Source organism: Prionailurus viverrinus, unplaced genomic scaffold (assembly GCF_022837055.1).
Source record: "Prionailurus viverrinus isolate Anna unplaced genomic scaffold, UM_Priviv_1.0 scaffold_39, whole genome shotgun sequence".
Classification (NCBI taxonomy): domain Eukaryota; kingdom Metazoa; phylum Chordata; class Mammalia; order Carnivora; family Felidae; genus Prionailurus; species Prionailurus viverrinus.
Genome location: NW_025927607.1, coordinates 4,169,812 through 4,192,780, shown reverse-complemented (window position 1 = coordinate 4,192,780; position 22,969 = coordinate 4,169,812). Strand labels below are relative to the sequence as shown.

Sequence of the window (22,969 nt, the reverse complement as noted above, 5' to 3'; positions counted from 1 at the left end):
GTGATCCCTGTTCCCCTGCAGGCAGCGCCTGGACCTGATGCGGGAGATGTACGACCGGGCCGCGGAGGTGCCCTCCAGTGTCATCGAGGACTGTGACAACGTGGTGACTGGTGGAGACCCCTTCTACGACCGCTTTCCCTGGTTCCGGCTGGTGGGCAGGTGGGCGCCTCCTTCCTTCCCTGGGCTGAGAGAGAGAGAGAGAGAGAGAGAGAGAGAGAGAAGGTGGTAGGGGCAGGGAGTGGGCGTCCTCCTAAGGCCGAGCGCCCTGGCTGGGCCCTGGCCCTGACATGAGGAGGGAGCCATCGAGAGGCCCTTTCCCACCTTGACGTCCCTGACCTCGTCCTTCCTGGGTCCGAGGCACCCCGCCCCAGCCACTCCTGTCCACAGACCAGTGGGCCCTGTAATTTGGGGACCGGGGAGGGGAGGGAGTCTCAGTATCACCACCTACACCTGCTGCGGGGCTGTGGCCGCCGGGTTGCACGTGTCCCCGCGTGTGAATGTGTGGCTTGGTCAGGCTGAGTGACCTGGTCCTCACACGACCTCAGCCACACCTGGCGAGGATCACGCCAGTGGCTACTTTCCAGAACTTTCGGTGACCTTCCCCTGAGCACACGTGTGGTTTCTTTCCAAGCCTGGGGACGGGATGCACTTTTGGTTCTCGTGTCTTTTAAAACAGCATTCCTGATGGTCTGTGTGTTTGGTTTTGGTTTTAAACAGAAGCCCCACCCCCGCCCTGTCCGTCCCCGCGAGTAGCTGGTGTTAACTTCTCTCTGTCTTGTCGCACTAACCTCAGTTCAGTCATCTCTGGCTGCAACAGCTACCCTCTTCTCAACACATGCATGAGCGAGCGCATGGCTGCTCTCACCCCCTCCCCCACCTTCTCGAGCCCCGACTCCGACGCCACCGAGCCTGCCGAGGAGCAGAGCGTGGGGGAGGAGGAGGAGGAGGAGGAGGAGGAGGAGGAGGAGGATCTGCAGGACGACGTCTTTCCGGAGCACGCGCTGTGCGACGGCCGGGACCCGTTTTACGACCGGCCCCCCCTGTTCAGTTTAGTAGGAAGGTTGGTGAGGTCGAGGACGGCATGCTGGGAAGGAACCAGCTCTTTTGCGCAGGAGCACTGCTGCGGGCACAATTTGACCGCCGTCAGGGCGTGACCCCTGAGCAGAGGGTGTGAGGGAGCGAGAGGACTCCTGGCCGTCCTGGAGTGTGCCCAGCAGGGAGAGTCGGGCCCCAGTGTCAGAAGAGGTGGTGCTCCCGGAGCACGGCCGTCCGGCGCTGTGTGGTGGAGCTGTGTCTACAGACAGGCCCTGGAACCCGGGAGGAGTCCCCGAGCGGGGCCGCTGGGGGGCATTTGGGAGAGTGGGGGTTTGCGTCTGTGCACCCACCACTGGCTGCAGCGGCCTCACTTCCCTCCGCCTCCTGGTGCTATTGACCTGCTATTGACCAACAGCTCCCCGCTGGGAGAAGGAGGCCAGCCTGGCAGGGGGTGGGGTTGGGGGGGGGGGAGGAAGAGCTGGCAGGGGAGGGTCTGCCTCTGAAGCCGGGGCCCAGGTGGACCCTGCCTCTCCCCGAGCCTCTCTCCATCTGAGAGTAAGGACGGTTCGCTCCTCCTGACCTCCCGGCTGTCACGGCGAGAGAGGGCACACGTGGCCCTGTGCCCTCGAGGAAGCGCCCTCGGCAGAGAGGGCTTGTTACACTTTCTGGATGGAAGAGGGAGGCCGAGGTCAGGAGGTGGAGCGGAGGCCCCGGGGAAGCCCAGACCCCACAGGCAGATTGGGCAAATGCAGCTGCCATTCATGTTTTTTACTGCCATGGAATGGAGGCAAAGCAGAGGAAGGAAAGATCTAGAAACTTAGCTGCTGTAGTAAGGCACTCAGTTCATTTTGATTTTACGTATAGAAAAAGCACGAGAGGGTTTCAACAGCAGCCTTTTCTGAGTCGGAGACGGCTTTCGTGGGCTAGGCCGATGGGAGTTTCTGCAGGTTTTGACCTCGGAGCCCCAGTACTGGAAGCTGAAGGCCGAGGCTGGCCCCCAGATAACGGGTTCACACTAGGAGCCCTTGGGCGCAGACGCGGGACTGAAGGCCCACCAGCTTCTCCTGGAAGGAAGCAGCTCCCCACGGCGCATGTCGTGGAGTCCTTCGACTAGCTTTCCGTGGGTGTGGCGTGCTGGCCTGCTCCATAAACACGTGGGCTCTCGCCCTCCGAGATGCCCTGGGTCTGGGCCTCCCGCTCCGCTGAGAGTGGGGTGTAGCCCCGGGGCCGGCTCCACGCAGGCCTCTAGAAAGCCCTGGGCGGCTCCGGCGTCAGGTAGGCGTGGGCTCAGGGCGCAGGGGAGCGAGGGCACCGGGAGAAACGGGGTGTGAGCTCTGCAGTCTCAGCCAGAAAGAGCTGGGTCCTTCCGACACTTTCCCCCTTCTGTGGATCTGAGATGTTACCAAACAACCAAATCAAACCAAGTCGTCAGCGAGAGGCCAGCCCCCCCTACGGCGGGCGGTCTGTGTAGGGCTTCATCTGGAAATGTCCCGATCTTTTTGGTGTGGCAAGAATTGGCTTCTCCCGCGCAGCAGCTGTGCAGGCCCAGGCCCTGAGAAGGACCCCATCTTTGGTTTCCTTTTACCCTTCTGGTAGCTGCTGGCTCTCTCTCTCCAAAGCTTAAGCAGAATTGGGGCACCCACTCTTGTCTCCCTTTGGAAAGGCTTTCCTGGCCCCAGCATGCGTCTCTGCACCTCACCAACCTCGTGGTTTTAGCCCTGCCTCCTCCCCTCCCGCCGCACTCAGCCCTGGCTCTGCCGCTCTGCCGTCTCCTCTCTCTCCGGGCGGGTTTCAGCCTGCTTCAAGGTGCCCTCACCCCTGTGGACGGGCCCCCCCCCCCAGCCTGGGGGGCTCCTCACCCACGGCCAGGGTTAGCCCCCCAGTGGCCTCTCCCTCTGGTGGTCTGGGGTGCGAGGTGAAGGAGGGAGGTGGGACGGGCTGACCCAGGCAGCAAAAGTGGCCCCGGGGGCTCTGGTTCCCCCCTCCCCCAAGAATGCTCCCTGCCCGGAACGTCGCTTTCAGTAGCTGGATGGGCAGGGAGCCCCAGAGAGGAGGGCGAGGGGCTGGCAGCCAGGGATGGCGGGCCCGGGGACGGGTGGCAGGGGCGGCGTGAGGCGGGACCGCCCGAGGGGAGTGTTCCAGGCTCTGCGTGGGAGGATGCTGACTTGCTGTGCGTCCGCATGGTGTCACCTGGGGGGGCACGGCCAGTACCTCGGCTCCCAGCTGGGGGCCCTCCGTGTCCCGGGCCAGCAAGGCCGTGAGCCCCTCTGTGCAGCCGGCGCACCGTGGCTGGCGGGGCCCGCCGGGCGGTGCTGAGGCTGTTCTGGCCCCTTTGCTGACGGACGCTGATGTCGGGCCGTCTGGTGCGTGTAGGGCTGTGGAGGGGAGGCCGGCGTCTGTACCGGGGTCCTATTCCCTCACGTCCGGGGTTCTGTCGGCCAGGGTGGGCTCTGCCTGGGCCGTGGGCTCTTCCAGCCCTGGCTTGTGGAGACCTTCCAGGCTGTGCCGCCACTAGGTGGTGGCTGCTGGGCCCCAGGGGTCCCTTCTGGCCGGACGTGCCCATCACCATGTCAAGATTAGGTCTCGGGGATTAGGGGCGGCAGGAAGGAGAGAGGGCCCAGCGGCCGGCACCGTGCGCTCTTTTGCCTTCTGGGAGCGTCCCAGCTGGGTGCCCCAGGGGACTGTGTGCATGTGCTTTAGCCACTGCTGGGTTACGAAGCTCAGAGAGGGGCAGAGGGGTGGCCGTGGACCCCCGCGGCCGACCTCATTGTGTGGCCCTGCACCTCCAACCAGGGGGCACCTCGAGGCCCCCACCCCTGGGCAGCCCCGCCTCCGGGGAGCACATCGAGGCTGCATTTGTCTAATGGCTTGAAGTTGGAAATGGCAGTTTTTGATGCCACGGGTGTTTGGATGTTTTTTCGCCCCCGACAGGAAATGCTAAGTTGATCTACTTAATTAACCGATCGAGCTGGTGAGCGGGACGGTGGTGTCTACCCAGTAGGGCTAGGAGCCAGCCTGTGGGTTTAAACCCCAGCTGGGGCCTTAGCTCCCAGCCCGAGGCACTTCCGCCTCTGTCTTCGTGCCTCAGTTTTGGGTCTGGGAGATGGGTACCGACAGCTCTAAGGCGAGGAAGGTGCAGGTGCTTGAACTGAGACGCGTCGTGGGTGAGGAGGACCCACGTGCTGCCCGGGGCCGTGGAGGCACCGCTGTGTCAGTGCTGGCCCCTCGTGAGCTCGGAGGCACGGCTCCCAGGATGGCTTCACGACTTTTCCACCCACCAACGGGGTGATTGTGGCCTCGGGCACACGAGAGGCCCAGCCCCAGCCGGCGCGTGGGAAACCTCAAATCTGCACGATGCTACAGGCACAGACCCTGAGAGCTCAGAAGGGGGTAGGGATCACCTCTGGGGTGCTGTGAGCGGCACTCTGGGTGGCCCCGGAGCCCAGAGCCAGCCCCCGTGGAATGGTCCCCAGAGCCTTCTAGGAAGGCACTCCTGGCTTTGAAGTGGCCTGGGTGGGAACAGCCTTCAGCTCTCCTTCCCGGAGGCTATGGTGGCTGAGGACCCTGGTGCCGGGCACTGTGCCCTCACAGGCCCGCGGTGGGAGGTGCTCCTCCGCTTCTGAGGGCCCTCCCGTTGGTTCCTTGGCAAGTATCGATGGGGGTGGGCAGGCTGCGGCCCCCGCGTCTGTGCCCAGGGCCCCTGGGGGCCTCCTCTCTGCCTCCCAGCACGGGGCTTTCTGCAGTGGGCCCTGCGCTGGGAGATGGGGTGGGGGCTGACTTGAGGGCCCTGCAGCTGGGGGCTGTCCTGCTTGGTCCCCTTAGCTGTGTCCAGAGTGGTGGGCTGGCCAGACGGGGGCCCAGTCAAGGGGGCAGAGCAGGGTCGGGACATGTTCCCGCAGCCTGAGTTCCGGGCTCCCTCTGCTTCCCCCTCTGGACCTCAAGGCTTTGCTTTTTTTCGTGGCCGCCCCCTTCACACACCCTCAAATTCAAGCAAAGGCCCTTGGCCAGGATTCCGGGGGCCCAGGGAGGGCAGCCCAGCACTGTCCCTGTCCGGAAGTGAGTGCTGCGAGAGGCTCACCAGCCAGCCCCGGCCAGACCCTGTCAGAAGCAAGGGGCTTCTGCTCTCTGAGTCTCGGTTTCCTTTTGTGACCAGGGCCATGGCTGGCTTTTGCCGACAGCTTCCGTGCCTCGTCTTGCTGGGTGGCCAGGGGCAGGAGAGCCCCCACCCCTGTCGCAGCCAGGCAGACCTACCTGCACCGTCCTCAACACAAATGCTTTTCAGTGATGAGTTCTCCTGGGACAGCCCTCCCCTGGGGCATTCTCAGAGAGGGCACCTTGCTGACGAAGGGAAGGGCTCCACAAAGCCATCAGGGGCTTCCCCTGCCCCAGCGGGACGTCCGGGCCCTGGGAGGCAGTGAGCCCTCTCCTCCAGCTGGTGCCTGTCTTGGCCTGGGGGGTGCCCAGGGAGCAAGAGACACTTGGCAGAGACCGCCCCCCCTGCAGGTTGGGACAGATGGCTCTGAGGAGATATGTGACATGGGGGCTGGGAACAGAGAGGAGGACAGGCCTCACTTGTGAAGGGAGCGGAGAGCACCGGGGTTGCCCCGGGACCGAGGGGGTGGCTGGGCGGTAGGGCTAACGGTGAGGCGGGAGCTTGGCTGGCATCGAGGGTGTGTGCGAGTCTGGTCAGAACCCCAGGCCCCGTCTGGCTGCTGTGGGGGCCGAGGGGGAAGCAGCTGGGTGACAGGTCCTCCGCAGAGGACCTCTACGTTTGAGGGAGAGCTGACGCATTTGAGAGCAGAGCCAGGACGCTGCTCAGGTTTCTAACCTTCTGTAGGCAGAGGTCCGGCAGGAGTGGGGGGGGACAAGATCTGGAGCCCACACAAGAGAGGGGCTCCGGGGTCTGGAATCAGGCCCCTGGGGCACAGCCCTTCCCCACGCCCGTGGTCACAGGGGCTCCTCCAGAAAATGAGGCGTGGGGCGAGACCAAGGGGCTCAGCCTGGGTGGTGTCTGATCTCTAAGCAAGCTAAGAGGGGTCGGGGATGTGGTGATACCTCTCCTCCTCCTCCTCCCCCTCCTCCTCCTCCCAGCTCAGCCCTGGGCCGTGCATCTGGGTGCCAGCACCCACATGGCCTTCAGACTGTGACCTTCCCTCCCCTCCCTCCCTCCCCCACTTCCCCTATTGCTCTCACTTCTGTCCCCACTGTGTTCTCCCCGGCTGAAGCCCTGGGACTCCCTTGCCCCATCTCTACACCTGCTCCCCCACACCTCCTGCCCATCCTGGCCCAAGCTCTCCCCCTCCCCTGGGATCCCCCACTGCCCCAAGATCCCCCCTGGAAGCCCGGGGCTATCGAAATCTGCACCTCCGAGCTGGGCCCAATGCCGGTCATGCCGGGAGGGAAGGGGAGGGCCGGGCGGGAGGCAGGTCCTGCGCCGATGTGTGAGCGGAGCTGCGGGTTCTCACCAGATGGGCCACGTGGGCCGCCTTCCCTGTGTCAGGTGTCCCCTCGGGACGGGTGCCCCCGACCAGGGAGGAATTTTGCTCCGCGTCAGCCTGCACACCTAGCTGCGTGGCATGGGTTTCCCAGAGTCCTCTCTGTCCGGGCGGCCCGTGCGACCTCTGCGCATTGGCCAGCTCCGGGAATTCGGTGGACACCTGGGTGACGTGGCCCCTCGCCGGCCTGGCCTGCCACTCGCTGGCTGCGCGGCAGAGCCGCTCGGGATGTGAAGGGCTCTGGGCGGCCTGCGGGTGGCGGTGCCCTGTGGGCCGGGGGTGCTGCCCCGTCGGCTGCCACTGTGCGCTCCCACCCGCCATGTTCCCCGAAGGGTCCGAGAAGGAACCGAGAGTTGTGTTCCACCTTAGGAGCCCTCTGTGGGGCCCCGAGGTCAGGGGTCACTGGGAAAGAGGCGGGAGGCAGGGGGATGCCGGGCATCAGTGCCAGTGTGAGGTCCTAGCTCGGCGTGGCCGGGTCCCCAGGTCCTCCTCCTCCTTGAAGCAGGCTGAAACCTCCCTCCTCAGCTCTGATAGCGGGTATGGCCCCGCGGGCTCCGCCCCGTGCCAGCCCCGCTCCGCGCTTCCTCTCTGCCCGCCCTGCGCACGCCCTCCTCCTCCTGTGTCCTCCGCGGCCCGTGGACCCCCCCCCCCCCGCCCCCGCCCAGCACAGCCCTGTGTCCGTCCCGCCTGCTCGCTGCCCTGGCTGCCTTGCGCCTCGCTCTGCTTTGCAGTGTTGTGTCGTGAGCCCGGGCCGTGCTGCCGCCAGCGCCGCTCCGCGCGCACGCCGGAGAGGCCCTGACCTCTGGCCTCTGCTTCCCCCAGGGCCTTCGTGTACCTGAGCAACCTGCTGTACCCCGTGCCCCTGGTGCACCGCGTGGCCGTCGTCAGCGAGAAGGGAGAGGTGAAGGGCTTCCTCCGCGTGGCCGTCCAGGCCACTTCAGGTGCGTGTGGGGCGGCCCGGGCGGAGGGCCCCGTGGGCACCACGCAGTGGCCGGAGCGCCACCGGCCGCCTCTGTGTCTCCGGCTCCCGGCCGGCACACGGGCTGCTGGCTCCAGGAGAAGCCTCTGCCACCCAGCTCTGCGCTCCGGCCTTCCAGACGCTCCCGGGTCAGGTCGGCCGGGGTCCTAGGAGACTGTGCGGGCCGAGCCCAGGGCTGTCCGAACCCGCTCCGGTTCGGGGGCCCTCCTCCCTCCCATTAGACAGCCCCAGGTGGACCCAGAGACCGACCGGCTCCAGACCCCAGCCTGGTGCGGAGCGGCCGCTCCCCGGCGGTCTCTGAGCCCAGCACAGGCGTGCAGACTGCAGCCCGGACCGGGGCCACGACAGCCCTCAGAGCCTCTCTCCAGACTCCCCGGTGTGCCCCGCTTGCGGGCCCCGTGGCCTCCCTGGAGCTGGCCTTTCTCCCCAGAGGGTGTGCACACCCCCCCTCACTGTGGGCCTGCAGAGGTGGACACCCTCTTGCCGCTGAGCCCTCCCCTCACCCCCCCGGCCGGGGTCCCGGGACAGGAGAGCCACAGAATGCCTTTGAGTCTGGGTTTGCTTCCCTGTAAATGGCATCCCGTTTGAAGCTCCCTACCCAATAGGAGTGTCGAAAGATTGTTCCAGAACACAGATGTGGGCATGCTTAGCCACCAGAAAGCTGCAGGCCAGAGAGGGCCTAGTGTTCGTGCTCTAATGGCCGTTGCTCCCTTCTCTGCCCTCGGGCCCCCAGCCCCTCCACCGTGGCCTCCTTCTGTCTCCTCCCACTGCCTTGGCAGCCTGCGCAGCCTGGGGAGATGATGAAGCAGAAAATATGCAGAAACGCTGAGCAACTCCCAGACTAGGTGGGGCTGGGCTGCTCCAGAATGCTCCAGCCACTGAAAGGGTCTCGAGTCACCCCACCCCACTTGGAGCCACTTCAGGCGGTTTTGGTTACACCTTTAGGATTCTTTTGTCAAATTCTCACTAGCCTGTAATTTCCAGATACTCTTTACAGCGCTTCCCAGTCATGTCACTGTGGTGCCGAGATCCACCGGGGACCCTGAATAGGGGAAAGGACAGAGGACGGGGATTCTAGGGACGTCTAGTGCCACAGCCATTCCTCAAGGGGGACCCTGTCCCTGTCATCTTGGAGGGGCTCTGTCCCCCTGAGCCCTTGGCCCTTTGTGACCAGCGGGAGCCCCGATGCAGCTGGTCCCACAGAGTGGCCTGCTTTATAGGCGGACGCTGTGTGTATTTGGGCCACACCTGACATTCCCTGTCTAGTGGCTACAATGGAGAAGGTGCCAGTTGGAAAAGCTCCGGTGGTCACAGAAGTCACACCTGTCCTGCAAGCGTCAGCTTGCAGGACCCCTCAGCACCGAGTGGAGGGGCCGGCCCCGGGCCCTCGGGCAGCTGGGGTAGAGAGCACGGCAGGGTTTTGCCCCGCCCCCCTGGGGGCCCCAGAAGAGGAGGTCAGGGCCCCTGGATTATCTGGGAGGCCTCCCAGGGGGGTGGCTGGATTTGGGGTTGGGGAGGCTGACGGAAGCCAGGTCTGGGGGTGTCCCTTGGGAAACAGTGGGAAGGCACAGGACGCCATGAAGGACGGCAAGTGGGGGGCGTGTGGGGAGCAGGCGTGGGAGCTGAGCGGGGGCTGCCTGGGGTCTGGGTGGATGACGGTGGAGTCGAGATCAGGAGGACCCCACGGAGGGGTCTTGCCCGGTACGGCTCTGCTGGTGCAGCAGAGTCTGGGGGAGGGTGGGGGTGGCCAGGACTCAGGGAGACAGGAGGTGGTCATAAGGCTGGTTCTGAAAACACGGAGCTGTGGCCCCATCAGAGGAGGCTGTGCTGAGGATGTGGCCCCGCCTGGGTCCTAGGACAGCACAGGCGGGTGACCGGTGTGCCTGGGACGCGTCCTCCTTGTTCTGGGGCTGCGGTGGGCGGCACTGGGGATCCCCCCGTGTGGGCCAGAGTCTGTTCCGGCTCCTGTGCCTTCCCCCCACCTGGCGACCCCGCCTGGCCCTGCCACTTCCCCCTGGGGGACAAGCTGGGCCCCGACTGTCTGCTCTGTCCCCATTTCAGCTGATGAAGAGGCCCCCGATTACGGCTCTGGCGTCCGACAGTCAGGAACCGCCAAAATCTCCTTTGACGACCAGCATTTCGAAAAGGTGCCGTGAAGGGTTTGGCCCGGCTGCCCAGCACGAACGCCGGGGGCAGCTGTGCAGCGGGCCCCGGGGCCTCCTGTGTTCCTTCCTCTCCTTCCAAGCCCCAGGCCTCGTGGCATGTCCCCCTGTCTCTCACTGTCTGACTTGCCCTGACCCACTGGGTCTGTCTCTGTCCTCGCCACGGCCTCTCCGGGGTCTGTATCTGCTTTCCCTGCCTGGGCCTCAGCTGCGGGCCGGGACACAGAGCAGGTGTGCACCCCCAGACGCCGAGATGCCTCCGCCCCACCCCCCTTGTCCCCTCCTCGGGCTTGCTCTCCTGGATGCTGTTTCCACCAGCATCTTTGCTCTCCGCCAATATCCCACTGAGAGCTAGAGGGCCCCTCCTCACTGTCTCGACATCGGGTGCCGGGCTGCCCCCCGCCCAGTCCTCCCTCAGAGGAAAGGTGCAGGAGGGGGAGGGTCCTTTCCACCTGGGTGCAGGAGGGGGAGGGTCCTGCTCAGGGCCCCAGACCGGGCTTAGCTCACAGGCCAGGAGGCTCCTTCCTTCTCCTTCTTTGGCTCTTTCCTAACCTGCCCCCACCTGGCCACCCGTCACCCCGCCTGAACTGCTCCCCCGCTTTCCCACTGCAGCCAACACAGGCCACCGCAGCCTAGGAGAGGCCGAGGGAGGTGGGCGCCCGTCTAGGCGGGGGCAGGTCTGCAACGCGGGTCCACAAAGGCCCTGACCCGACTCCGGGGCCCTCAGTGGGCCACAGTGGCCTCACCTGGAGCCGGCTCCCCCTGACTCTGGCCCCCAACCCACTCAGTTCCAGTCCGAGTCCTGCCCCGTGGTGGGGATGTCCCGCTCCGGGACCTCGCAGGAGGAGCTGCGCATCGTGGAAGGTCAGGGCCAGGGTGCGGAGGCAGGGCCCTCGGCCGATGAGGTCAACAACAACACCTGCTCAGGTAGGTTGCCGCACCTGCCCCGGGGCCTGGGGCTCTGGGACACGGCCCCCCCCCCGCTGTGGCCGGGGAGGCTGTGAGACCTTCCCACGAGAGGACACCGCATGGGCTCCCCGCCTGACGCTGGGCTCCAGGCCTCTGGGGTGCTGCCACGTTGCTGTGCCCTTGGCCCCCTGCAGCCATGCCTCCAGAAGGCCTCCTCCTAGACAGCCCTGAGAAAGCCACCCTGGACGGGCCCCTGGACGCCGCCCTGGACCACCTGCGCTTGGGCAGCACCTTCACCTTCCGTGTGACAGTCCTGCAGGCGTCCAGCATCTCTGCTGAATACGCAGACATCTTCTGCCAGTTCAAGTGAGCCCCGTGCCCCCTGCTGGCTGGGGACCAGGGCGGGCGCCTAGCACCCCAGTGACCCCCGCCAATCCCCGGGAATGGGTCCCCGTCCCGTCTCCTGCACCCCGCCGAGCATCTCCTTTAACTCTGCAGCTTCATCCATCGCCACGACGAGGCCTTCTCCACGGAGCCCCTCAAGAACACGGGGAGGGGCCCCCCGCTGGGCTTCTACCACGTCCAGAACGTACGTCCTGAGCGCCCCCGCCTCTGCCCCCCTCCCGGGTCTCTGGCTTTGCGGGGCCTCCCCAGAGCTGAGCCGAGCTGTGGTCACTCTCCGTCATACCGTCTCCCTGTCCTGAGCCCCAGCCGTGAGCTGGCGGTGCCCGGGTGTGAGGGCACGGGGCCTCTGGTGCCAGGCAGGGCCGTGGAGCCTGCTGCTAGACAGTCGAGGCCTCGGTGGGCTGCTACCTGGGGGTAGGGGCAAGCCGGGGGGCAGATAGGAGCACAAGGAGTCCGGGGTGCCCCATGTGGTGCCGGCCTGCTGCCGGGGAAGAAGAGAGAGAGGCAGGGCGCACAGAGGGCATCGGAGAGGTCAGGGAAGCTGCAGGTGGGGCACATCCCAAGCTTGGCTGGGGGAAGAGCGGGACTCGGACTGGAGTGGCTCCGTGAGGCAGGAGAATGTGGCCAGCCAGCCGGGTGGCAGGGGGAGATGCGCTCCACTTGGCCATGATGAGTGCCGCCGGGGGGCAAGGCCTCGGGTGCCCGCCGAGGAGCGTGGATTTGACCCTGAGCGGTGCGGCCTGTGGGTGCGAGCTGTGTGGCCCAAGCAGTCACAGGCCCCGCACTCAGAAGGGCCCCACGGACCGGCCTGTGCTGACGCTCAGGCAGCAGGGAGCTAGTGATTTCTCGGCCAGGGAGGCCGGGCCAGGGGTGAGGGTGTGCAGCCTCCGTTCCTGGGCTCCGGAGCAAAGCCCGCGCCCTGGCGGCCTTGACAACCAAGTTCCTGCCTCTCGGCCTTGGAGGCCGGAAGCCCGAGATGCAAGTGTGGGTCGGGTCATTCCTTCAGTGACCGTGAGGGGGACTCCGTGCCGGGCCTCTCCTGGGCGGATAGATGCGGTCTTCTGTCTGTGTTCTCACACAGCCCTCCCTCCGGGCCTGTCTTTGTGTCCTCATTTCCGCTTTTCATGAGGACAGGCATACCGGATTAGGGCCGCCCTGATGCCCTCATTCGAACTGGGGATTATCTCTCTGAAGAGTCTATGTCCAGCCACGGGTCCTGGGCATTCAGGCTGCAACATAGGAATTGGGGGAGGGGGGCACATAACTCTCAGGGAGTGGGCGAGGGCCCAGGAAGCCTCAGGCCGGGCCACAGACCTTCGTCCCCTTGCCAGCCCGGTGTTCTGAAAGGGCACTCTCGGGGGTCCGGCCTTCGGGGGTGTGATGGGAGGGGAGGCGGGGCAGGAAGGACCAGGTGAGGAGTGTCGCCCCTTCGTGGGCAGAGGTCGGGCCCAGCCGCGGTGTCCAGTCTGGTTCTCCGCAGAGGCTGAGCGCTTACCTCTGCAACCTTCCTTCCCTCTCTTGACTGTGGCGTGGCTACGGCCTCCTGCCTGCTCTCCTCGTCCACCAGATCGCAGTGGAGGTGACCAAGTCCTTCATCGAGTACATTAAGAGCCAGCCCATCGTGTTCGAGGTCTTCGGCCATTACCAGCAGCACCCGTTCCCCCCGCTCTGCAAGGACGTGCTCAGGTCAGCAGCCCTGCGTTGGGGGGGCTAGGCGCCCCCTTCCCAGACCTCATCCAGCCCCCGCAGGGCGTGGGCCCTCTCCACCTCCCAGCCAGCGAAGCCGGCCTTGCCCCAGACAGGCCTGGTAGGGCGGCTACAGGACCCATGGGCCTCAGATGCCCATTTTCCCTGATGATGGGGCGGCTGGTTACCCAAGGTCAGCGGGACCCAGAGCAAGTCAGAGACATCCCTTCAGGGATGTTTCTTAAAGCAAGTTTCTTAAAGAGTACTGCCGTCTGGGCCCAGACCCCTGCGGGCATGGGCCATGTCCCCAGGCCGGGGAAGCGGGCGTTGGGCGGGAGGACAGCCTGGGTGGCCCACGGGGAGACGGCTCCTGCTGCCTGCTCACCACTCCACCGCCCAGCTGTCCCTTCCCCCGGAGTCCTTGGCCCCCAGACTGAGTGAGGGAATATCTTTCCGTCTCCCTCATTCCACGTGACCTCTGGGGGACTCTGAGGGTAGGCCAGGGTGTCCCTTCTGTGGTCCCCACCCCCCCACCTGGGCGCAGGGAGAACGGCACATGGCTTCTGTGGTATGCGAGCCTCTGGCCACCTCTGCCCCCCTCTCAGCTGTCCTGGGGGACCCGGAGCTAAGTGGGGCGTCCCGGGTGGTAGAGGAAGAGAAAAGCCATGAGAGGTACTGGTTCCGGGGGGGTGGCCCCAGGAGCCTCGTCTGTCCTCGGGAGGGCCAGGGGAGGCTCTGTCCTGGAGGCCCCTGGATGGAGAACCAGCATTCTCGCCCCGTTCTCCTGGACTCGTGGGGCCACCCAGGCAAGGTCTGGGGTCCCCAGGGGCCCTCCTTCCCCATCCAGGCTGCTGGAGGGCCTGAGCCCGGGGCCTTTCCTAGGCCCTGGGAGGCAGGGGTCAGGCGGAAGCTTGGAGCGGACCGTGCCGTGACCGCCCTCTGTCAGCCTCCTGCCCTTGGCTCCCTCTCCAGCCGGAGGGTCCCAGAGACGCCACCTGCAGCCGCCTCACAGAGGCTCTTCTTCCTCCACAGCCCCCTGAGGCCCTCACGCCGCCATTTCCCGAGGGTCATGCCGCTGTCCAAGCCAGGTAGACGGAGCCCTCCTGAGTCCACCCCCGGGGGAGGGAGGTGCCCACGCTACCCTGGACGCGTTCCCCGCCCCGGGCCTCCTTCCTGAGTGCGCCCCCAGGACGTGGCAGGTCAGGTCTCCCATCAGTGGCTGCCTCTCTCTCTCCCGTCCTCCCCCAGTGCCTGCCACCAAGCTCAGCACCCTCGCGCGGCCCTGCCCGGGGCCCTGTCACTGCAAGTATGACGTGCTGGTCTACTTCGAGATCTGTGAGCTGGAGGCCAACGGCGAGTGAGTCCCAGCGCCTGCCGGGGTCGGCAGGGCTCCAGGTGGTGCACGGGGGCACTCTGGGCTCCGGGCCGGACCGCCTCACCTCTGCCAGAAGGCGGGGTTGCTTTCCCTGCCATGGCCCTTCGGCTCCTCGGGCGGGGGCTGCGTGTGTCTGTGGGGCGGGGCCTTGCCTCACGCATCTCTCTCTTCTAGTTACATTCCTGCGGTGGTGGACCACCGCGGCGGGATGCCGTGCATGGGGACCTTCCTGCTCCACCAGGTGCGGAGCGCTCCCCGGCCCTGCCCGCCTCGTGTCCCTGCCCCGCCCCATGTGACCCCCAGACGATCTGACCATGTCCTCTCTCCTGGTGCCTGGCAGGGTATCCAGAGACGGATAACCGTGACACTGCTGCACGAGACGGGCAGCCACATCCGCTGGAAGGAAGTCCGAGAGCTCGTCGTGGGTGAGTGAGGCGGGTGGGGGCTGCCTTGGGGGCAGGGGCTGGGCCGCTGGGAGCAACAGGGCCCCACCCTCTCCACCCCCCACCGTCCCGGCCAGGCGGCTGACTGCTAACCACAGCTCTGCCCCTGATGCCGTGTGACTCTGGCTAAGTCGCTTAACCTCTCTGTGCCTCTCTGAAGAGCCTAGGAAAGGAAAGCTCGGACTAGGGTGATGATTCCAAATTTCTATGCAATCACCGTGTCAGCTCACCAGGGCTGCCGTGACACAGCACCACAGACTGGCAGCTTAAACAACAGAAAACGATCCTCCCGTAGACCTGGGGGCCTGAGTCTGAGGGTGTCAGCAGGTGGCCATGCCCCCTCTGAAGCCCGTAGGGGAGAGCCCTTCCTGGAGGTTGGTGGGGAATGTCTGTCCCTCTTCGGCTTGGGGACCCACCGGCTTTAATGCTTCGACTTCACGTGGCCTCTTCCTATAGAAGAAGCTACATTCGGGCCTGCTTACTCCATTGTGACCCCATCTCAACTGATCGTACCTGCCGAGACCCTGTCACGAAATAAAGTCACGTTCTGAGGTCCTGCAGGTTAGGACTTCAACACAACCGTTTTGGGGGGAGGACACAGTTCAACTCCTGGCGGTCACCACGGCTCTTAGACGGTTTTCTTCCATGACCTCACGCTGTGAACTCTTTGGTCTACTGGAAGAGTTTCTCGGCCGAGCTATAGACTTTGTCCAGTTTTCATTCAAGGACATGGACACCTGTCCGCCCCTACCCTTCCTGGATTGATGGATCGCTCTGGAAACCCCATCCTGGGCATTTCTGTGGCCAGAAGGGCAGCAGCTGCAGGGTGCCGTCCCTGGGGCTTGGAGAGGGGGTTCCAAGGGTGCAGGAGCGGGGACATGACCGTGAGACCCATCGTGCTATGCCCGAAAGCACAGAGCTGTGGACAAGGAGGTTCTGGGGGCCCAGGACAGATGCTTTCGTTTTAGACATCTCGTATCTTTTTTCACTCACACGGCGAAAGGCTGGAGCAGGCGAGCCAATCCTCATCTCAGATGTCGTTTAGGGCCGGCGTGGACAGTGAATCGACTTAAAGAGTTAGCAGACACCCGGCCAGCGCGTGGACCGGATGCAGGCAGGAGTGTGTGTCCCGTGTGTGGGCAGAGAAGGGGAGCTGGTGAAAGGATCTGGGGAGATGCTGGTGTGAACGCCAAGGCCCCCGCTCCATGTTGGGGTGTTTGGGCTGTGCCTCTCTGGGCTTCATAAACCACACGGACCGGCGAGCGGGCTGGGAGCGAATGGGCTCCGGGGCGTCGCTCTTGCAGGCGGAGCACCTGGCCACGCTCGGAAGGGGCAGAGAACCTCTGCAGAAGCACGCGCTCCAGGGGCCGAGCAGGGATGAGGCTGGCACTGTGGCGAGCTTTCTTCCGGCAGCCGAGCCGTGGGGCACTCCACCTCCAGCCACGGGGGCACATGCTGGAGAGCACTTCTCGGGGAGCCCACACCTGCCTTCTCCCAGAGCCCAACAGTTGCAAGAAGGTTCCAGGAAGTGGGGCCAGCAGCTGCCGCGTGTACAGACACAGAATCCGGGCCGGGTCCCGGGCTCTGCCTCACCTCTGTGTGGGGGGCGGCACACAGGGCTTAAGGAGAAAATGTAGTGCGTGTGTGTCCCCTGAAGAAGCAGAGTATTCAACCTAATGCTACCAGGGCAGGAAATTACTAACGGGGTCGCCAGCGGGATTCCTGACTCGCAGCGGATAGGACCACCACCCCAGTGTGGGCGGCTTAGAGGCTTCTGTTGGAAATGTGACCTGCAGGGAGAGATCTGTGGCCCAGATAGTGTCCTCCCTCCCTCCCTCCCTTCCTTCCTTCCTTTCTTCCTTCCTCCTTTCTCTCTTTCTCTCTCTTTCTTTCTTTCTTGAAGGGAAAATCTCTCCTTATCTTGCTAAGATTTTCTTTTCCAACGAGAGCCTGTACATTCTAGGCCGAGTGTTTGGAATCTATCAGTTGGGTGCAAGAGAGACAGACCTTGAGAGTGTCTAAGCTGAAAAACTCCAATTATGGGAGGAACGACGGTGGAGTGATCCACAGGGCGCTCACGCCCCGGCTGGTAGCAGACCTTGCCATGGGCTCCCTGTCCGGCGCTCTTGTGGGCACGTGGGGAACCCGCTCCCTGATGCGGTGTCACGGTTCCAGAGCCCTCGCCCAGGCGGGGACCCAGCACCCCCTTCCGTTATCCTGAGAGGTGACTGAGCCCATGGCCTTTCCCGTAGGTCGGATTCGAAACACACCAGAAACTGACGAGTCCCTGATCGACCCCAACATCTTGTCTCTCAACATCCTCTCCTCTGGCTACATCCACCCGGCCCAGGACGACCGGTGAGTCCCCTTGGGGTGACAATGGGTTCTGTTCCCAGCTCCCTGGAGACAGGGTCCAGGTCAAGACCCAGGGCGTGCCCTCAGCCGACCTGGCTTTGTAGGGTCCGGTACGTGTCCAGCCCCGAAACTTTTGGGCCTTCCTTTCCGACACCTCCGGAACAGGTACGGGACGGGCAGGCTCGTGGCCTCCACGTCCTTTGGTGTGTTTGTCTACACGTTGTCCCATCACTGGCTCTCGCATTCGTCCGGCCTGTCCATTCGGTCACCTGGTGGAGGGGCAGCGGGACTCGGGGGTTGGTGAGCTGGGTTCTCTCCTCAGGAGTTTTGGGGGGGGCAACACGGGGTGGTGCGCAGACAGGCGGTCCTGAATCTCCCCGACCACACTGCTGTGGGTGAGTCTGGGGCTCTGGCCGGGGTCCCTCGGGCTGGGGGTCCTGGATCCGCCAGGCACCATTTGGCACGCGCTCCTTGTCGCTGGGCTATTCCTTTCCGAGCTTGTGGTTAATGGCCAAGACTCAGCAGCCCGGGCAGCCCCAGCCCCGCCACATCTGGGACAATGGTCGGGGTATGCAAGCCCCCAGGGACACCCTTAGCAGCCCCCCACAAGCCAGCCTTGTTGAGGCTTGCCGGAGGCGAGGGGGCGGGAGGTGAGGGGTGGTATCTGAGGACTGACGGGGCGGGGGGCGGGGGGAGGGCAGCTCCTAACTGCCGAGAGCTGCCCTGTTGGCGGGGACGTGGGCTTGGCTGTGTCTGAGATGCTGCTTTCTAGGGACTTGGGGGAAGGATGAGGTGTTCCAGAGTGCTGGATGGCTGCTGCGGAGGGCTAGACCTGGCCCAGAAGCAGAAGCTGAGAGTTGACCCTTGGAGTTCACACTCTGGGTGTCCTCACGGGTTCCTGTGACAGTGTCTGCAGGAAAAACTTCTTTGAGGGCTGGGTGTGCTCGGAGGGGACAGGGGACCCCACGCTTGCAACGAAGGCTGGGATCCGTAAATGTAAAAGGACCTGAGGGAGTCGTCCTGTCCTGACTCCCGGGTCCAGACGGAGCCTGGGCTCATCATGGACGCCCCAAGGAGTTGGCTGTAAGAGAAGCACCCTCAGTGTGGGCAGTTGGGGGGCTAGGAGTCCAAGACCCCCAGAGGGGCAGCTGTGACTCGTTCTAGCCCTGCCCAGGAGCCTCCCAGAAGAAACTCCACTGCCCTCACGTCCAGGGGAGGGAGGAGTGGGATGCAGAGTGCCGAGGGGGTTCTCATGATGTGCAGGCTGGGGGGCCCCTCTGTGGCCGTGAGAATGTGTCAGAGGAGGCCTGATCCCCAGCCACACGGGGCCGCCTGCAGGGATGTGGGGACCGGGACCCCAGAGGGGAGGGTGCCCCGGGACCGCCTGTGCCATTGGGGAGGGGTCTGTCTGCCGTGCTGAGTGACCTCAGCATCCGCCTGGCCTCTGACCCTTCCTTTGCCCAGGCAACTTCTAGCTTTGGGGGCAGAAATGGAGTGGGGGCAAAACCAAGCGAGTGGGGGTGGGTATGTTCCCTCTGGGCCTCCCTCCCTGCGCGGTCTCTCTACACTGAGGACCGTGCTTCTGGGTCTTTCCATCGTCCCGCCAGCCTGGCCGAGGGGCCCTTGGCTCTGGGCTACGTCCCGGGGTAGCTTAGGAGGCTGTGGCTCCCGGCTGGACCTCGGGTCAGCAGGGCTGTAGCTAAATAGGTCCACCCCTGTCCCTAGAGGCCCGAGGACCCGTCACTGATGGGGCTTTGGTTCTGCCTCCTGGGAGCTGTGGCAAGTGAGGCTGGCCTCGGGGCAGCTCTGGGGTCCACTGGCCCTGTGTCTTAGGTCAAAGCCCTGGTCCAAAGGTAGAGGAAGGCCCGTCCACGGGGCAGGACCATAGACCTTGCCAGAGCTGCTTGGGCCTCAGGCTTGGCTCCTGCCCACGCCAGTATAGCCCCAGGACTGCTCTGACCCCCGAGCTTTGCCCCCAGCAAAGTCCTGGGGACCCTCCTCACCTGGCGGCCCAAGGCAGGTGCCATCCCGAGGCTCCGCTGGCCAAGCCGGCGGGCCCCTTCCCGAGAATCTTCCTCTTCCCCAACCCTGGCTGATGTCCTCAGAGCCCTGTGATGGGCCGCTTGGGTGCGCCCTGCTCCCCCTGGAGACGCTGGGGCTCAGAGACCCCAGGCCTGGCTTGGGCCGAGGGGCTCGGGCTGTCCTCATGCTTTGCCACGACCTCGGCCTCCTCCGCTGCAAGGCCCCACGCTTTGCTCAGAGTGGGCCTGTTGCCGCAGACGGCTGCTCTCCCGCTGCCCCTCCCCTCGCTGCCGCTGCCCTGCCGCCCCGCTGCCCGCTGTCCCGCCGCCCTGCCCCGCCGCCCTCACTAACCTGTGATTGTTTGTGTTTTGCAGGCAGTTTCTTGATTCGGACATGCCTAGGTATCATTTGTGCCCCCTTGGTTTTATTCCAGCCTCTCTCCTTCCCCAGACCCACAGCCCTGACTTTTAATTTCGGCTTTTTGATCCCTTCTACACTCGCTCCCCTTTCCCTCCTGTTTCTCCGTTTTCTTTCGTTTTCTTTCCTCGGAATACTTTTTTGGTTTTCTCTGTTGCTTCCTCTTCCCACCCCCTCCCTCCCTCTTGGCTGAGCTCCTTCCCGTACTCTTGATTTTGGCTGCATCCGTAGTTTCCCGCCCGCCCCTCCGTAGACACTGGCTGGCCTCCTGCTCCCCCCACCCCTGAGCCTTGCCCGCCCCGCGCTGACCCACCCCTGCCGGAGCAAGAGCCGGTGCCCCCCCCCGCCCTGCATGCAGGCTGGCCGCACCAGCCCCACTCCCTGCAAGGTGAAAGAGAAAAGGGGGAGGAGGGGCCGGCGCTGGGCCCGGGACGGGAGGGCAGACGGGTACCGGCCCTGCAAGGGACCTCTGCGCCATACCCTCCGCTGCTGGGCGGTTGCCCGGCCAGGCTGGCCACCACACACCGTTTGCAAGTAGGTGGGCGGTGAAGTTGGGAAGGGCCCAGTAGGTCTCGGGACTCACCCGGGTGGCCCCAGGTCCAAACCCCCCGGAGGCAGGGGTTCCCGGGCAGGGGATGCCCTCTCTGAGTTGAGTGGGGCCCCTGCCAGTGCCCACCGGGTGCAAGGGTCAGTGAGGCCCTGGGCACGGACAGCCTCAGAGTTCCTAATCAGGACCTGTCCCTGAGACCCAAGTCTGTTCTGGGCAGAGGGTCAAGGTCGTCTCCCTCCGGGTCCTGTGGATTGTGGTCAGAGCTCCGTGGTGGCGGTCTCCCAGGACAGCCGTTTTGAAAGGCGAAGTGAGCGGTTGGAAGGCTCCCGGCAAACGTTTGAGCCTTGAGGCTGCATGGTAGCTTGAGCCGGGTAGGGGTGGTGCCTGCTCCTCTTCTGGAAGGAGCCCCAGGGTGGGGCAGGGGGCACGGCAGGACTGAGTCATGGCCGTGAGGGTCACTGTGAGTGTGACCCGGGCACTTGGAGCCTAGGCCCCAGGGAGGGCAGCAGGCTGTGGTCCCGCCGGTGTGACCCTAGGGGCGCACTCGAACATCGCACCTGTTGGATGAACCCATCTTTTCCAGAGCCTTCTGCGGGCCCTCTGGGGACCCTGTCAGGGGAGAACTAGGGTGGCAGTGGCTGCCCCAGGAAAGGGGGCACGGCCATGCCGGCCAGAAGGGACCTGTCTCTCTGGGCCATGCGCTGGAGGAGGTCGGGCGGGGAGCCGGGCTGGTTAAGGCCGTGTGGCTGCTCTCAGAAGGCTCTGGGCTGGGAGCCCCTGGCTCCGGTTCCTCCCCTGGGCGGGACCCAAGTTAAGGGCTGTTTCCTTGACGAGTGGAGACCTCCAGGCCGGTCGGTGTGAGGGCTCGAGGGGGCGTGACTGTTTTGTGCATGTTTGAGCTGCCACAGCCAGTGCAGTAGGATAGAGGGGTGCTTGCCGGTCCTCAGCCCGCCCCCCAGACACAGACCTTCCAGAAGGTTCTGGGGAGAGATAATGCCCCGTGGCCAGGGGGAGGTGTGGCACCAGGAAAGGGAACCAGTTTTCCTTTCCGGCAGGGCTTTCTTTGCTAGCCCCCCAGCGTCATGAGACCCTCACCCCTGCACCTGAGCGGGGAGCACAGTCCCCCCAGTTCCAGAAGAGGGCTCACTGGCCCCAGTGGGCTTGGCCTATAAGAGGAGGCCTAGGGCACTGAGAGCGAAATGGGGGTCAGAGCCCCAAGACTCGGACTTGTGCCTTCCCCGCAGGGCCCGGCTCTACGGGGCAGGGAGCCACCGTGGTGGCGGGACCGTGGGAGGTGGCGGAGGGAGGGTCTTGTCCCACGTGTGCGGCGTGGGGTGGGGACCCGGGACAGCCTGGCAGTGCCCTCCTCTGGCCGAGTGAGTGTGGACAGGTGGCAGAGCCTTCGGGAACCTTGTTCTCCTTCCCCCTTAGAAAGGGGATAATTTCGCCCCCGCCCGAATGGCCGGGACACACACGGGCTGCGACGTGAAGCTCTGGGCAGGGCGGCTTGCACACAGCTTTGCACCTGTGGGTCTCCTGCTTGTCACCCGTCACCTGTCACGCTCGTCCCCCATCCCTCACCCCCGACCGCTTAGCCCTCACCCGCATCCCCTCACCCCTACCGTCATCCCCTCACCCCTCACCCCTGACCACTAACACTTACCCTTCATCCCCTCATCCACTCACCCCCTCACCCCTCACCCCGCCCACTTATCCTCACCCCGCATCCCCTCACCCCTCACCCATCATCCCCTCACCCCTGACCACTAACACTCACCCTTCATCCCCTCATCCACTCACCTCCTCACCCCTCACCCCGCCCACTATCCTCACCCCTCATCCCCTCATCCCCTCACCCGTCATCCCCAACCACTTCCCCCTCACCCCTCTTCCCCTCACCCCTCAACCCTGACCACTAACACTCACCCTTCATCCCCTCATCCACTCACCCCCTCACCCCTCACCCCGCCCACTTATCCTCACCCCGCATCCACTCACCCCACACCGTCATCCCCTCACCCCTCACCCCTGACCACTAACACTCACCCTTCATCCCCTCATCCACTCACCCCCTCACCCCTCACCCCGCCCACTTATCCTCACCCCGCATCCCCTCACCCCTCACCGTCATCCCCTCACCCCTCACCCCTGACCACTAACACTCACCCTTCATCCCCTCATCCACTCACCCCCTAACCCCTCACCCCGCCCACTTATCCTCACCCCGCATCCCCTCACCCCTCACCGTCATCCCCTCACCCCTCACCCCTGACCACTAACACTCACCCTTCATCCCCTCATCCACTCACCTCCTCACCCCTCACCCCGCCCACTATCCTCACCCCTCATCCCCTCATCCCCTCACCCGTCATCCCCAACCACTTCCCCCTCACCCCTCTTCCCCTCACCCCTCACCCCTGACCACTAACACTCACCCTTCATCCCCTCATCCACTCACCCCCTCACCCCTCACCCCGCCCACTTATCCTCACCCCCCATCCCCTCACCCCTCACCCGTCATCCCCTCACCCCTCACCCCTGACCACTAACACTCACCCTTCATCCCCTCATCCACTCACCCCCTCACCCCTCACGCCGCCCACTTATCCTCACCCCGCATCCCCTCACCCCACACCGTCATCCCCTCACCCCTCACCCCTGACCACTAACACTCACCCTTCATCCCCTCACCCCTCACCCCTGACCAAAAACACTCACCCTTCATCCCCTCATCCACTCACCCCCTCACCCCTCACCCCGCCCACTTATCCTCACCCCACATCCCCTCACCCCTACCGTCATCCCCTCACCCCTCACCCCTGACCACTAACACTCACCCTTCATCCCCTCATCCACTCACCCCCTCACCCCTCACCCTGCCCACTTATCCTCACCCCGCATCCACTCACCCCTCACCCGTCATCCCCTCACCCCTCACCCCTGACCACTAACACTCACCCTTCATCCCCTCATCCACTCACCCCCTCACCCCTCACCCCGCCCACTTATCCTCACCCCACATCCCCTCACCCCTCACCCGTCATCCCCTCACCCCTCACCCCTGACCACTAACACTCACCCTTCATCCCCTCATCCACTCACCCCCTCACCCCTCACGCCGCCCACTTATCCTCAC

General features: G+C 64.8%; 1 protein-coding gene across 5 annotated transcripts in view; it reads left to right on the top strand.

Annotated features, from left to right (window-relative positions):
- The window catches only part of KIF1A (kinesin family member 1A), a 101,702-nt gene that overhangs the window by 65,191 nt on the left and 13,542 nt on the right, over positions 1–22,969 (top strand). For 3 of the 5 annotated variants that reach the window (XM_047846559.1, XM_047846561.1, XM_047846562.1), the window contains 13 exons: positions 22–159; positions 7,353–7,471; positions 9,571–9,656; positions 10,460–10,598; positions 10,775–10,946; positions 11,079–11,169; positions 12,553–12,671; positions 13,704–13,759; positions 13,920–14,028; positions 14,221–14,287; positions 14,387–14,471; positions 16,742–16,847; positions 19,241–19,267. In XM_047846559.1, the coding sequence (XP_047702515.1) occupies positions 22–159; positions 7,353–7,471; positions 9,571–9,656; positions 10,460–10,598; positions 10,775–10,946; positions 11,079–11,169; positions 12,553–12,671; positions 13,704–13,759; positions 13,920–14,028; positions 14,221–14,287; positions 14,387–14,471; positions 16,742–16,847; positions 19,241–19,267 (1,314 nt within the window). Of the gene's footprint in view, positions 1–21; positions 160–817; positions 1,061–7,352; positions 7,472–9,570; positions 9,657–10,459; positions 10,599–10,774; positions 10,947–11,078; positions 11,170–12,552; positions 12,672–13,703; positions 13,760–13,919; positions 14,029–14,220; positions 14,288–14,386; positions 14,472–16,741; positions 16,848–19,240; positions 19,268–22,969 lie in introns of all 5 variants that reach the window. The other 2 variants (XM_047846564.1, XM_047846560.1) reach the window with 2 other exon arrangements.